General features: G+C 50.4%; 1 protein-coding gene across 2 annotated transcripts in view; it reads right to left on the bottom strand.

Moving 5' to 3' along the window:
• Positions 1-15,101, bottom strand: part of FYCO1 (FYVE and coiled-coil domain autophagy adaptor 1) — a 78,684-nt gene extending 63,583 nt beyond the window's left edge. The window contains exons 1-3 of one of the 2 annotated variants that reach the window (XM_065933872.1): positions 14,996-15,101; positions 4,087-4,228; positions 1,058-1,164 (exon numbers count right to left, since the gene is read on the bottom strand). In XM_065933872.1, the coding sequence (XP_065789944.1) occupies positions 1,058-1,164; positions 4,087-4,141 (162 nt within the window). In that variant the 5' untranslated portion in view covers positions 4,142-4,228; positions 14,996-15,101. Of the gene's footprint in view, positions 1-1,057; positions 1,165-4,086; positions 4,229-4,741; positions 4,932-14,995 lie in introns of those variants that run through there. The other variant, XM_065933873.1, reaches the window with a different exon arrangement.

The following is a 15,101-nucleotide window of genomic DNA, read 5'->3' as shown; positions in this document are numbered from 1 at the left end:
AAATGATAGAGGGTATCTTCCTATAACCTAATGTTCTATGGCATTTTTTCTGATTATAAAACATGTGTATACATTGTTAGGAGGTCTGGATAAAACAAACTAAAATAGAAAAGAAAAAATTATAATGCCTAACACCATCACCCTGAGATAAGTTTTGTTATTGTATTGGTCCATTTCCTTTCTACCTATTGTAGTTGCCTATATTTTTCCATATCTGCGGTTCTCTAGATCTGTGCTTCTTGAACCGAGCAGATGTAAGCTCGGTTATATAGCGGATGTGTTAAAAGAAAGCTTCCTGGGCTGACCTCAGAGATCCTGATTCAGCAGGTCAAGGTGGGAACCAAGAGGGCACTTCTACATTGCTCCCAGGTGACGCAGATGCTTCTGGTCTATGACCACACTTTGAGGAGCAAGACTCTAAAATGGGGACTTCTGGATAGTCTTCAGAGGGCCCAGAGCCTCCTGGAAAATGTGTGACCAGGTATGTATGACTATGTTTGGGGAGAGATTGCATAGTTTTCACTGGGATACCAAAGGGGTATGGGATTGCCCCAAAGTGAAGATCCCTGCTATACAGAGACCTTGTGACCTGCATTAAGAGGACATAAATCTCTGAAGTGAAGCCAAGAGTTGCTCAGTCGTGTCCGACTCTTTATGACCCCATGGACTGTAGCCTGTCAGGCTCCTCTGTTCACGGAATTCTCCAGGCCAGAATACTGGAGTGGGTAGCCATTCCCTTCTGCTGGGGATCTTCCTGACCCAGGAATCGAACTGGTGTTTCCTGCATTGCAGGTGGATTCTTCACCAGCTGAGCTACCAGAGAAAGCAAAATCTCAGAAGAATGCTCTCAATTCCCAACACCATCCTGAGGGGCAACAATCTGATTCCCCAGAGGATCACACTTGGAGGCTGGGGACGGCTCTGACCCGCAGTCCAACCAGGAGGGCTCAACAGCTGCACTGAGCTTTCGGAGCTGCGTCCTGTGTTTTGATGAGGCAGCTGAGAGAGAGACGAGAGACCACAGAGCAGGAAGCAACACACGACAGGAGTCACTTACCTGGAGGAGGTACTCGAGTTTATAGGAAAACTTATGCAAGTTGGTGCTGTCATCTGTGATGGGTTCCCCTGCTTCCTTAGATTCTCTGCTTAGCTCTGTCACAGCATCTTTAAGACAACAAGCAGGAACATGTAACCAGATGGAGTTGGCCTCAGAGAGAGCAGCAGGGTGACCCAGAGAAGCAGGAGGAGTAAGTGGTCCACGATGGCAAAGCACTGCGCACACGCGGGGTGCTGCCTAAACATCTGTGGGCTGGAACTCCAAGTCAGAAGGCACGAGGCTGTCCCGAGAGCCCACAGGAACTTTACAACAGCTCGCTGACTCAGCACCTTTCTCAGTCAGCCCTGTAAGACCACCAAGAAGGCCTCATGATTTGCAAGCAGTATTTGGACAAAAACGTCCGCTGCATGGACGAATCCTACAGCAGTCCCTAATACAGACTTCCCGAAGGCTTTATCCTCTACCTTGCCGTGTTTCTTGTTCCTCACTATAACCCCACTGCTCAGTACAGGTAAATCCAGGCTTCCTGAGGACCCAGAATGTGCAAACAGTAGTCATGACGACAATGGCAAGAGCGACACCACCACCTGCTTCTGCCAACTAAGTGCCGCTTAGACGCCAGACCTCTGTGTGTCTTCCTTATTCAACAGAGCGCTGTGAGGCAGGAATTGCTTTATTTCAACAGATCTTGAGATGCAACTGATTTTAAGATGAGCCCTATTTCATAGCTGTTAAAATGTGGAAAAAAAAATGGTACAGGTAGAATTGACAGAGGTGGGCATTTTCATCCCCACTTTACAGACAAGGAGCTCGCCAAGAGTTCAGGGCACTTGGCCAAAGATTAAGGGTGGCAAACGGCAGAGCTAGAATAAGAACCTGGTTCTCTCAGGAGAATCCTGGTTCTGACCCCAGAGGTCCTCTCATAACTTCTAAGACAATTTACCTCCCAACGCAGAAAAAGAGGAAAAACCCCTGACTCTCACTCACAGCCTTTCTGTGGGACAGAGGGACTGTCAGAAGGTGGGTCTGCTTTAGACCCTGAGAAAAACATCCCTAGCTGAGATGGTTTGGGATATGCAGTACAAAACTGCCTTCACTGACAATTCTTGAAAGAAAAGGAGCCCTGGTACCAAACGGCATGGTTAGAAAGCAGATGTGCCCAGGACTGAAGCTGGGCCTCAGCTGTTAAAAGTTAACCAACTCTGACCCCTCAGGCAAAGCGAGCCACCAGCAAAGACAGGTTCTGTGGGACTGAGTCTCCCAACAAGTGACCAATGTCTGGTGTGCCCGACAAGAAGCGTTTGTGTGGGGGCTCCGAGGGCCGGGGCCGGGGCCAGGGACCGGGAAGGACACATAGCCTTCCTCCTCCGCCCTCAGGAAGGGGCAAAGCTCATAACCTGACGTGGGAACTTCTGAAAGGTAGACAGAAGGAGCCTTGGATATGGAATATGAAATTTCCTGCTCTAAACTCTGACTGTTACCAACAGATGAAAGGAAAGGCTCTTGAGAAAGTGTGATGCCTTTTGAAACTTCCCACTGAGGTGCTCTGGCACTGCGTACTAGACACTGAGATGGCCTGGGACATGGGGGATGACAGACAAGGACAGCTTGCAGAGTAGAAAAGAGCAACTGAACAAAAGCAGATGCCGATCCTCCTCCCTGGATCACGAGCTCTGCCACGGGCTCCTCCCTTCCTCTCTCTTCCCTCCACTGAGGACCCGCAGGTCCCAGAGTCCTCCTTGAGAACCAGAGACTGAAACACAGAGAAGATGGTCTACTTTGTAGAGAAGGCTCTGAAGACCAGGGTAAACTCAGATTTGCAGCGACTGTCACTTTACTTTCTGGGTGTGTGTGTGCACGTGCGTGTAGATTTAAAAAAGGAAAGAGGCATCTCACACTGCAGCTGGACGCAGACTGGTGTGGTTAAGAGCACAGACTGTGGCACCAGCTGTGTGTACAAACCTGGGCTCCATCTGATGGAATGTGTGACCTGAGGCAAGTCACTTCACCTCTGCGTCTGTTTCTACATCTGCAAGATGGGAATGAAATGGTTCCTGCCTCACAGGACCAAATGTGAGGACTCAACGAGTTATTATCTATGAGCCTCGTGCCTGGCACAGTGAAATGCCATGTAATCATCAGCTAGTAGAGGCCCAAAGTACTACATAAATAGGAGATAAGCCTGAGAAAGTGATCTTTATCTCATCCAGTTTTGACCCTCACAAGGAACACTCTTGTGGCCTCCACTAGCTGAGCGACTGCAGTTGGTTTATCATAGGTCTGAGCAGTTAGGAACCTGGGCCTTGAGTTTATCAGGGGCGTGTCACCAGGGTCCCCGTGACCTGGAAGAAGGGGGTACAGAACATGTACCAGTGCTCCAGAGAGGCTCACGAGACCTGCCCTGGTGATCCACAGGGGATGGAAAACTTGCTAAAGTTCTGATCCTTGGGACGGCACCTACAAGGGTGGACTTGGGCCCTGGACTCCGCAGTCAGTAGAGAACACAGCCCGTTCCTCCAGGCCTGCACTCCTCACACGCACCCCCGCCCGCTCTCCCTCTGTCCTGCCGAGGCCCACGAGCCGGTCTCTCTCACTGAGCTCAGAGAGTCTGGGAAGCAGCAGGCCCAATTGCAGTGAGTGCAGCCAGGGCCAGGCGGGAGCGCGAAACCAGAAAGGCAGGCATGTCGTCTTCCTACTCAGAGGGCGGGCGCATACTCCTTCACAGAGGAGCCAACTCCAGCACTGCCCAGCGGTGTGTGTACATACATGCACTATAATCAGGCAAAAAGGGGTACCTGATTTTGTCTACACACTGCCTCTATAGTGTCTGAGAGGAGGGCCAGGCAACTTCTTCCAGCCTCACACGGGGTGGACATCTGAGCCCCAAATATTTCAGTGATGTGTGCCGAGGGCTCCGATTACCATCGGTATAAACACAGATCACAGGGCTGAAACTCAGCCGGCCCTGGCAAAGCACAGCCACAGCTCCCTCCGCGCCAAGCTCGGGGTGCCCTGCGGCCGGGCCGTACCTTGTAAATCGCGGATGATTCTCTGCAGCTGGCTCTCCGCGCTGGTGGACGCCATGGTGACCGTGACCGTCTGGGGCCACCTTTCCTGGCTGCGCGCTTCCTGCCCGGGCCGCTCAGCAGCGGTCAGACTCCATGGTGGCACCTGCACGGGGAGGAGGCCGTGGAGGAAGAGGTCACAGACATGACTTAAAGTCAGCAGGAGAGGGACGCTGCTCTGGGAGCACGGTCACGCGGTCTGGGCGTCTCCTCTGAACGGGAAGGGCTAGACCCTTCTGTCTGAGCCTTGTTCTGATACACTTACATTCTCTGATATACTTATATTCAGACACAATGACCTGGTTTGGGGCTTCAGAAGAAATGAGATCTACTAAATAGCACCATCTATTCTTTCTGAGCTCCCCTCCCAGGCTGCCCTCTTAGGGCAGTGAGTGAGGCCTGCCTCACTTTCCACCTTTAAAAACCTCCCAGGGGCTCCCCTCACCCCGCTACACCGAGGCCAGAACCAGTCCAGCCCCTCACTCTCTGCAGTCAGGCCTAAGGCGCGGACATACCAGCTCCATCCCCTCCATGCCCAGCCCCGCGCCCTCCCAGGCTGCTTTCTGAGGAATGGTCGGGAACCTCTGGCCAGCAGCAGCCGTGGAAGGAGGACACATACCCTCAGGGCTTCTGGACCAAGGAGAGCCTGGCCTGCCTCTCGGGGAGGTCTGTGGCCTCCAGCTGCCCAGCGTCCGGCTCAGCCGGGGAGGGGAGACACCAGGGGCCACCGGGGGCCTGCACAGCCAAGGGACGTGTCTATTTTAAGCATGCCTCCAGTCCTCTCACGGCTGGTGAGTCCCGAGTTACCAGTGCTACTTGGGCAGCTGTTGAAGTGATGTCAGGACACAGTGGTGGCAGGAGACCAAAAAAGAGGAGGAGATCCGAGCCGCATCAGAAGGAGGTGTGGGCATGCACGTGGACACCAATGTATCCTCCTTTCAGAACCTCTAAGCCTTGCCTTAGATGGCTGATGCAAAGGCGTAATGTTTGCTGGGAAAATCGGCTGGTAAGACGAGAGGTGGCCAGAGTAGCCACCTGTGCACTGGGCCGGCGAGGGGCTTTCCACACTCGGTCATTCTAATCCTCAGCAGTACCCTGGGGTCGGAGGAGGGGCAGACAACGTACAAGGGAGAACCAGGGGCATAGAGAAGCTGTGTAACTTGTCTATGGCCCAGGCCAGCAGGGAGGGGAACCCTGGCCAGTCTGAACTCAACCTCTTTAGCTCTACACCGGAGCTGCTGTCACTACAGCAAATGTTACCACTTCCACCGGCTTCTGGGAGCTGCTCTGAACTCCATGCCTCTCAAGTATGCCGCCAGCCTGAGTGTTTCAAACACAAGCGGGTCCATACGCTCCCTCCACCCTTACTATACTCCAGGAGACAAGGAAGGAGGAAAAATGGTTGAGAACTTCAAGTTCCCAAATATTTACAAAAGCATTCCAGGTCAGCCTGGGGCCCAGGGAGGGGCCGTCATGGCGCAGATATCCCTAGGCCTATTTTTAACTCACAAGCCGACGTGGCTGTGACTCAGGGAAAACAAGGCCCAAAGAGGGCTCCTCCTGCCTAGGAGGAAGTGGACAGGCACACACCAGCACCACACCCCCAGGAATTTCAGACACAGAGCCCCAGAGGGTCAGGGGATCCACGGAGACTCTGCCAAAGTCCCCAGTAAAAGTGCTGGCACCCCACCATCACAGACAGCAAAGTGAGGGTAGGCTGATTTACCGGAAGCCAGCCTGCCCATCCCTGGGCGGCTCTCTGGGTCCCTGCTGAACACAAAGCCCGAGCAGGGACCCGCCAGGACCCTAGAGAGCAGCAGCCCAGGATGGGTCAGACTTGTGCAGCGGCCCTGCTGCCTGGGAGACACTTGGCTCCTAGCAAGGAGGAGACGGTCAAGGACCACCACTGTCAACACAGTGCCCAGCACCGCCCTGTCAAGTTCAGGCTGGGCTTCAGGGCACACGGGCACCGTCCAGCCCTAAGGGAGCTCAGCTGTGTGCCGACAAGACAGACAGGAAGTGTTCAGATATGCAGATAAGGCAGAAGAGGTCCACACAGAGATGCAAATAAAAAGCTATGAATACTCAGTAAGGGGAGGGAATGAACCAGGGATACACACAACACATGATGTTTTTCAAGTGAAAGAAGCCAGACTGAAAAGCCATCTACTTTACAATTCCATCTGCGTGCTATTTTTTTTACAAAGGGGAAACACTGGGGAGAAACCAGATCTATGGCTGCCAAGGACTGATGGGAAAGGGAGGGTCTGACTACAAGAGAACGTGCGGAAATCTGGGGAGCAATTCTGATCTGTCTTGATTATGGTGGTGGCTACGTGACTGCATACATTTGATAAACCTATGTGTCAAACCTCACTTACTGTGCATTTTATCTCAACAAAAGAAACAGCAGCACTGGGATGAATTTAACGAGATGCAAGGAGACCTGAAGAAGGGAACGTTCATTCCACTTAGGGAAGGGAGAGTGTGGTAGACAGTCTGTGATGGTGACTGGGTTTGGCAAGGCCTGAAAAATGAACAGGAGGTCATCGAAGAGATCCGAGGAGGAAAGGGCGTGACAGGTGTTGAGGCCACATCTGTACCTTCACGCCTCTTATTCGATTATGGTCAACAGAGAGCCTTGTAGCTTTGGGGGGGAAATAATCTTGAAAGAAGATGACCTGGAGAGTCCACTGGGTCTGTGTGCATGCTGAGAGCTGCGGGAGACCCGAACATGAGGGGGAGGGCAGAGCCTGGAACGGAAGTCCTGACAACCACACACTCTGAGCTACCTCATCCAGGCTCTGGCTGGGATATCACACGAACCATACAACCAGCCTCGATTTCCTAGAAACCAGCCCTCTGTGGAGCTTGGCACGAGGGCAACAGTGTCCCTAAACCAAACTGGCATCTGGGCAGGATGAGCCTGAACAGACGGAAACATGCTCCTTCTGGACCTCCTGGTGCTTTGGTGAAGCGGCAGGTGTCAGCCTGAGCCCAGGAGGCCTTCTCTGCTGAACCCTGGCGTGCCCCCCTCTGCCAACGCCAAGCTCCCAGGTCAAGAGGTGAGCTGTGCCCAAGCACGGATTACACAAGCTGGTTTTCCCAAGAGCCTGCATCACCACCAAGGGAATAGGCCTGAGAACCTGTTGCTGGGTCTGTAGGTCACAGCAGGTTTCCCTACAGGGCTGTGGGTCATCACCTCCCAGGGCTTCAGGAAGCAAATGGTCACCATAAGAAGGCTAGTTTCATGGATTTAAAAGAATGACTCTCAGCATTCTGGCCTCCCTTTTCCTGATCCTGAGGTTATTATTGAACTTCAAAAGACAGAATGGGGGCAGTCTCCCTCCACTTTATTTCCTCGTGTTTCTAGATGAGCTTGCCCTTTGGCTTAGGGATGAGCTATTTTTACGCATAACACTTTTGACACCAAATGTGTGGCCTTTTCCCCATACCAGTATCCAGTTGTCACCACTGGATGTCCTGCAGTTCAATTAAACTGGTTTTCTTTTTGTCTAAGCCACATGGTTTATGGGATCTTAGTTCCCCGACCAGGGATCAAACCCACGCCCTCAGCAGTGAAAGCTCGGAGTCCTAATCACTGGACCACCAGGGAAGTGCCTCAATTCAATTCTAACTCTGCTGCTGCTGCTGCTGCTAAGTCGCTTCAGTCGTGTCCGACTCTGTGCAACCCCATAGACGGCAGCCCATCAGGCTCCGCCGTCCCTGGGGTTCTCCGGGCAAGAATACTGGAGTGGGTTGCCATTTCCTTCTCCAATTCTAACTCTAACTAACTCTAATTCTAACTCTGGAGTCAATGCAGACACCACAGGTTAAGGGTTCAGTCCACAAGACTGCCTGGGCTTCAGACACCAATCACAAGTCCCAGTACCTGTCACTACCTGTACTTCAGATCAACCAGTTATTAATCAGGGCTCCCAGAATCCCCCCTCTCAGGTTTGACAATTTGCTAGAACAACTTACAAAACTTGGGGAAGCATTTTACCATTACCAGTTTATTTTAAAGGACACAATCCAGCAACAGCCAAATGGAAGAGAAGCATAGGTAAGTCGGGGGTGGGGTGGGGTGGGGTGGAGTTTCCATGACCTTAGGGCTCCACACCCTCCAGCACTTCAGTGTGTTCCTCAGCACAGAATTTCTCAGAATCCTGTCATTTCTAGGTTTTTCAGTTCAGTTGCTCAATTGTGTCCCACTCTTTGTGACCCCATAGACTGCAGCACACCAGGCCTCCCTGTCCATCACCAACTCCTGGAGCTTGCTCAAACTCATGTCCATTGAGTTGGTGATGCCATCCTCTGTTGTCCCCTTCTCCTCCCACCTTTAATCTTTCCCAGCATCAAGGTCTTTTCCAATGAGTCAGTTCTTCACATCAGGTGGCCAAAGTATTGAAGCTTCAGCTTCAGCATCAGTCCTTCCAATGAATATTCACCACTGATTTCCTTTAGGATTGACTGGTTTGATCTGCTTGCAGACCAAGGGACTCTCAGGAGTCTTCTACAACACCACAGTTCAAAAGCATCAGTTCTTCAGTGCTCAGCTTTCTTTACGGTCCAACTATCACATTCATACATGACTACTGGAAAACCATAGCTTTGACTAGATGGACCTTTGTCAGCAAAGTAATGTCTCTGCTTTTTAATATGCTGTCTAGGTTGGTCATAACTTTTCTTCCAAGGAGCAAGCATCTTTTAATTTCATGGCTGCAGTCACCATCTGCAGTGATTTTGGAGCCCAGAAAATAAAGTCTCTCACTGTTTCCCATCTATTTGCCACGAAGTGCTGGGACCAGATGCCGTGATCTTTGTTTTTTAAATATTGAGTTTTAAGCCAGCTTTTCCACTTTCCCCTTTCACTTTTATCGAGAGGCTCTTCAGTTCCTCTTCGCTTTCTGCCATAAGGGTGGTGTCATCTGCATATCTGAGGTTATTGGTATTTCTCCTGGCAATCTCAATTCCAGCTTGTGCTTCATTCAGCCTGGCATTTCACATGATGTACTCTGCATAAAAGTTAAATAAGCAGGGTGACAATATACAGCCTTGATGTACTCCTTTCCCTATTTGGAAGCAGTCTGTTGTTCCATGTCCAGTTCTAACTGTTGCTTCCGGACCTGCATACAGATTTCTCAGGAGGCAGGTCATCTGGTCTAGTATTCTCATCTCTTTCAGAATTTTCCAGTTTGTTGTGATCCACACAGTCAAAGGCTTTGGTTTAGTCAATAAAGCAGAAGTAGAACTCTCTTGTTTTTACTATGATCCAACGGATGTTGGCAATTTGATCTCTGGTTCCTCTGCCTCTTCTAAATCCAGTTTGAACATCTGGAAGTTCTCCGTTCACATACTGTTGAAGCCTCACTTGGAAAATTTTGAGCATTTCATTACATAATGTACGGCTGATGAAACCACAGGCTACTGGTGATTAACTCCACCTTCAGTCCTTCTGAAGGGGGGTCTAAGGATGGGGCTGAAAGTCCTCTAGCAACCAGCCCTTACCAAGACACCACCTATCCAGGGGCCCAGGAAGAGTCAACCTTACTAGCACAAACTGCCTGTGTGGTTGAAAGGGTTTTGTTTTGAATAACAAAGGATACTCCTATTACTCAGGAAATTCCAAGAGTATTAGAAGTTCTGTGCCAGGAACCAGGGACAGAGACCAAATATGTATTTCCTATTATATCACGGGGATCCCAGACTTCTGGCATGAACCAGCATGATCCTGACCTTACCCACTGCAAACTGCTCTCCTAACTCGGGAGATACTCAGAGGCTGCTCTGTCCACACGCCATGGGCTCCAAGCCTCCAGCACCTTGCAAGGCCCCCACAGTGCAAATCACCCCCAGGAACCTAGGATCCTTGTTGATGACTTTGTAAACACCTCCTTCACTTGTCTCTGGCAAGCTCTTTCAAATACCAGAGAAATTTATTTTATAAAATTTGAGGGAACAGTGGAGTCTCTTGCCAACAACACAAAATTATGTTTAAGCTTATCCAGAATGTCTCTAAGCATCCAATTTTCTGATAAAGACAAAAAGGGACTAAACACATTTTTAAAAATTCTTATTTATTACCTGGGACTACTGCCTGGCTTCCAAGTCACAACCGAGGTATTACTTTAGAGGTGAAGGACCTTCCTCGACTTCCAAATTCCTCCCACACCTGCCCAGTTGCCCTAAATGCCTTAAACAACAGAGACAGCAGTTCAACTTCAAATTAAGATACAAAGAAAAGCTGACTCATAAACTTCTTCACACTATGGTACAAATGACTAATACTCCTAAAGTTGCCCAGAAGCTGACTCCGGCAGGAACAACACCATGCCAACTGGAAATGGGCACTTGCCATCTGCCTCTACAAGGATTAAGTCACTCTAGCCACTGCAGTCACTGACCTTCAACACATTCTGACGAGTTCAGGGTGGAGATCAGGAATGAGGCGCTCTGTAGTCTGGGAAACTAGCAGAACAGGCTTTCAGATAGGTATCAATACATACTTTCAGGAGAAGCTTTTATGCGCCCAAATCCTTCCATCTTCTCATATCTAGAAAAGCACTAGGTCATTCACAGTGACATCTGCTGCTCACGACTAGCAGCAAGCCTTTGCCGAAATGTGTGCTTGACTGCATGTACCCCCTTTCATTAAAATCATGTATAGTACTGACCTTAACCGCTACCTCTGTGGAGCAGTTCCTCAGAGATGCCCGAGAAGCTGTTTCCCAGGCTAAACTTCTTATTTTATCCCAGATAAAACTTAACTTGTAACGCTCACATTGTGTATATTTTTTTTTTTTAAGTCGGCAACAGCATCTGAGTAGCCATGCTGGAGAAGACGGATGAGAAAGGGAGGAGGAGGTGTGGGCACAGAAGACAACCTTGCCCAACCTGGCAGATTTGTTGTACTTCTCCTAACACAACAGCTAAGACGTGACCCAGACAGAGTACCATACAGCAGGCTCCTCCCCGACTCCGGGACAAGGCGGAGCACACCAGTTGTCAATTCCACCCTGACCAGGAAAGAATGTTAACAAGGACAGCTCGGACCAGTCAAAAGCAGACAACTTTTCTGAAGGATCCATTGCCTTGACTGGGTTCAGTACACCCAACAGCGTCTATCCAGTTACCACCCATGGGAAGGGGGGCACTTGGCAGGTACCTGTGACTGTGAAGGCCTGGAGGTCTTGGGGTCAGTCAGCGCTGAAACAGTCAGTGGGCAGGCAAGTTGTCCTCTCCAGGGCTTCAAGACAGTGCCTAGGAGAGTGCTGGAGAGTCTGTCAGAGGCCAGCTCAGAGGCTGATGCTTCAACACACGTGAACAAAGCCTCATCAGGTGACCCAATTATATCTGAAGACCTACAGTTAAAGCACTGATGAACTGCGGGTCTGGGTCATCTAGCCCAAACACTCATCATTCCTCATAGTTCTCTCTTCTCTCTTAAAGGAAATGAAGACTTGAGCCTTGGCCATCACTTCTTGCACCATTTCTTGGCCCCCTCTCTCCCACCAACAATTCCAGATTTCTTGGTCACTCCCCATGAAACAAAACGGGCCCCAATTTCAGTTGGCTGACCCAGGAGAACAGGGTCAAGAGGGGCTTGAGGGTGTGAGGTGCTGCTTCTGGGCTTGGAGAAAGCAGTCTTTTTTAGGAAGGTGGACAGTTGCTCAGGAAGGAGCCATACATCTATATTTGGGGGTGCAGGGCCAATGTCTTGCCACTGGAAATTCCAGAGGAAACATCCAGAACCCTATTAGGAAGGTAGAATCAGGTTCACCTTGTGAAATGTCCTTCCCCTATTGCGAACCAAATCATGCAGTAAAGATCATGCCATGACTGTGGGAAACCCATGGTACATTTGGTTCAAACTATTTTGAGGCAATTTTAGCCTGTCTTCGGGAAGTTTTCTGACCTCTTCCTATGTGTGTGTATGTGTTTTCATGTGCAGTGTAGAGAGGTGTTACCCTTTACCTTCCTCCACAGAGAAGATGGGCAAGGAGAAGAACAGACATTCTCAGTGGCTACCTTTGGTTGAGGCTTCTAAGCCCTGCTCTTGACCCAGGCTGCAGATGCCCTGGAAAAAGCATGTGGGGCTACAGTTCCTTCCAGCTCCACATGAAGCCACTGCCTCTGATTCAGCTTCCAGCCCACTCTGGACCTCTCACAGGGATTCTCCTCTTGGCCTAACCCTCTGCAGACCAATGTCTTGCTTGGAAGGCTTTTTCCCTTCAGTTTTTCCTTTGGATTCCAAGGGTTCCCCTAACCTGGTTTTCTGCCCCAGGCCAAGCGTGCCGTACTCCAGGACCTGCCCTTGGGCCCTGGAACCAGCCACATGGCCACAGGTTCTGCTGAAGTCTGTCCTCGGAAACACACTGACACACACATCCTCATCCCTGCAGAGGATCTGGCCCAACTAGAAACAGGCACCTGGGTTCTTTCAAATGCCAGAGGCATGTGTGAACAGGAAGGACCATCAGAAGCCACTAAAACCAACATGAGAACTGGCTCCAAAGTGAGGAAGAGGGGCAAACCACCTTCTACCCAACGCAGCATGGCTCTGTCATCCTGATCTTCTGAAAGTCGGGGAGCCCCTGTGCTCTAAGGCTGCAGCTCTTAAGGCGAGAGTATAGTGACACCTCTAAAAACAGCAGGATAAACACAGAACCATGGAAACAGTTCAAAACTCACCCTACTGATTTATTTAGTTATTCAAACAAATGCCATTAAACCAAGAGCTTTAAAAACAAACAAATACAGAAACCTGGCACCGAGATCACAAATGGGAAATACTGTTTATCTTTTGAACAACACAGTAACATTCAGCAGATGAGCAGGATCAGTAGGTGAGCAGATGTTGACAAGGCCAAACTCCATCTGTGCTCACAGGAGGCTTCTGGTTAATGAATCCTACCTGCTCTGCTGCCTGGGCCTGCTCTAGTGAGGGTGGCTCCAGCCTATGAGTTCCATTGGTGATTTTCACCACGGCACCGCAGCTAGACAATATGCTGCCTCTGCCTCAGGATTAAAGACACGCTGGTTTTGAGTCACCAAAGTTGTCCTTGGAATCACCAGAGCACACAGGTTACCCATTATCCAAGCCTCTCCCCTAAAGGGAACGGGGGGCCTGCCATTTCTTGAGTGCCTACTGCATGTTCTAGAGGTAGCAGTCCACAGCCTCAGTGATCAACATGGGACAAAGTCACCAGTTGCTCTGATCTTGTGCTGTTTTCGGTGGTTCCTCTCATAACACACATCTGTGGGGTCCATCTCATCTCCAAAGGACCAGGTTAAAAGCGTGGCTCCTGAACCCATCTGGTATCCCCAAACCAGCCGGCAAAGGAGCACAGCCCATCCGAAGAGCAATTAGAGGACTGATTCTAAAGCAATGCAACAATAATCAGAGTAAAATATTAATTGTAGACTCTAACAGGTGAGTGTACATTCACTGCACAATTTTCTCAATGATTCTGTATGTTTATTTTCCTAATAGAGTGACTGAAAAGAAAATAAAAACTAAATGAAGCACTACACAAAGAACACTTTTAACAGAAGCAGAAAATATTTGTCCTAAAGCCTTTTCAGATTCTTTTAATCAAAGAAGACCACATCCCATCACTGAGACAATTACCTCTGATTTCCAGGTAACAACAGTGGAAGCTCATAACTGGTACAGGGCATTCAACAATTTGTGAACATAACTCTCATCGGAGGGAGGGTCAAGTGGAACTTACTCAGTATGGGCTCACTTCAGAGGGTAGGAGTCACTGAAGGCAGAAAACCTTAGCGTGACAGCTCTTCCCTCAACCCCCCTACAATACCCAGCAGGCCGCATTAGGCAGATGGCAGAGTTAAGCTTGTACAGAGGCGACCATAAGGCTGGAAGTGGCAGTAGAGCAGCGAGCAGATTAAGGCCTGATCCTCTGCCCTCAAAGAGCCCCTGACCCATTTCTCTGTTTGGAAAGGAAACTGCTGTGGTAAGACCAGTACAGAAGCAGAGAGGCTGTGGCCAACGCAGGTAGCGCTCAATTTTTTTTGCGGACGGGACAGCGGATGGAACTGAGAAGAGTGAAAAAGGGCATCAGATGATACAAATGCACTGAGAGTCACGTGGTTAAAGTGTCAACCACACACGCCTTTATCACAAAAATAAAACCCAGCCTTCCCGCCTAGGTTCTTAACAACATGGACTCTAGCCTGAGTCCGGTGCAGCCACCCCACTACTCATAAATCCACAGGTGTTTCAGGAACAATCACCGAGGGGCTATCTTGAAACCCTGCACCAGAACACAAGCCGCTGCGGGTCAACAGGCTAGGCCGTGGCCTGGGATGGCCTGGGAGAAATAAACTGTCTGCTGACAGACGGGAGGAGGCGAGAGACCCGGGCAAAAGTTAAGTTTTGGAGTCTTGCAAAGTTAAGGGGTGGGCTGTCCCGGCCCAGCTGAGGCAGGAAGTACGCTTCTTAAGGTCAGCGGCCTCTTCGAAGAGGCAAGCAGAAACTCGGGGCCTGTCCGCCTGTGCTTACAGACTCCAAGACTTGTTTTGAGACCACACATGGTGGGCTCCTTGGCGACCCCATGGCCGTGAGGAGTCTTGGAACTGGTGTTCGGAGGGGGCAGAGGGTGTCTCTCTTTCTAACTGATGACCAGAGGAGGCCTGGGTTCTACCGTCAGATCCATCAGCCCGAGGTGCTTCCTAAGCCCGCTGGGCAAGGGGTCGGGGCTCCGACGGGGTCTGTGGAAGAGTCGGGATAGGAGGGGACGTTAAGGGCAACAGGTGACAAGTCGCGCCCGGAGGGAAGGTCTCCGCTACGGAGACGACAGCAGCTAGAGGTGCCCCCTGAGTCTGGCCGGCCCTTCGCAGCACTTACTCGCTTGTGGGTCCAAGGCGTGACAGAACCGAAACTTTCTGCGGCCAAGCGGAAGAGTACCAGAGCTCAGCGTAGGCGGCCATGATACGCAAACCCCTCCGCAGAC

Source organism: Muntiacus reevesi, chromosome 4, assembly GCF_963930625.1.
Source record: "Muntiacus reevesi chromosome 4, mMunRee1.1, whole genome shotgun sequence".
Classification (NCBI taxonomy): domain Eukaryota; kingdom Metazoa; phylum Chordata; class Mammalia; order Artiodactyla; family Cervidae; genus Muntiacus; species Muntiacus reevesi.
Note: the sequence above shows the minus strand (reverse complement) of the source record. Positions and strands in the feature narration are given on the sequence as shown.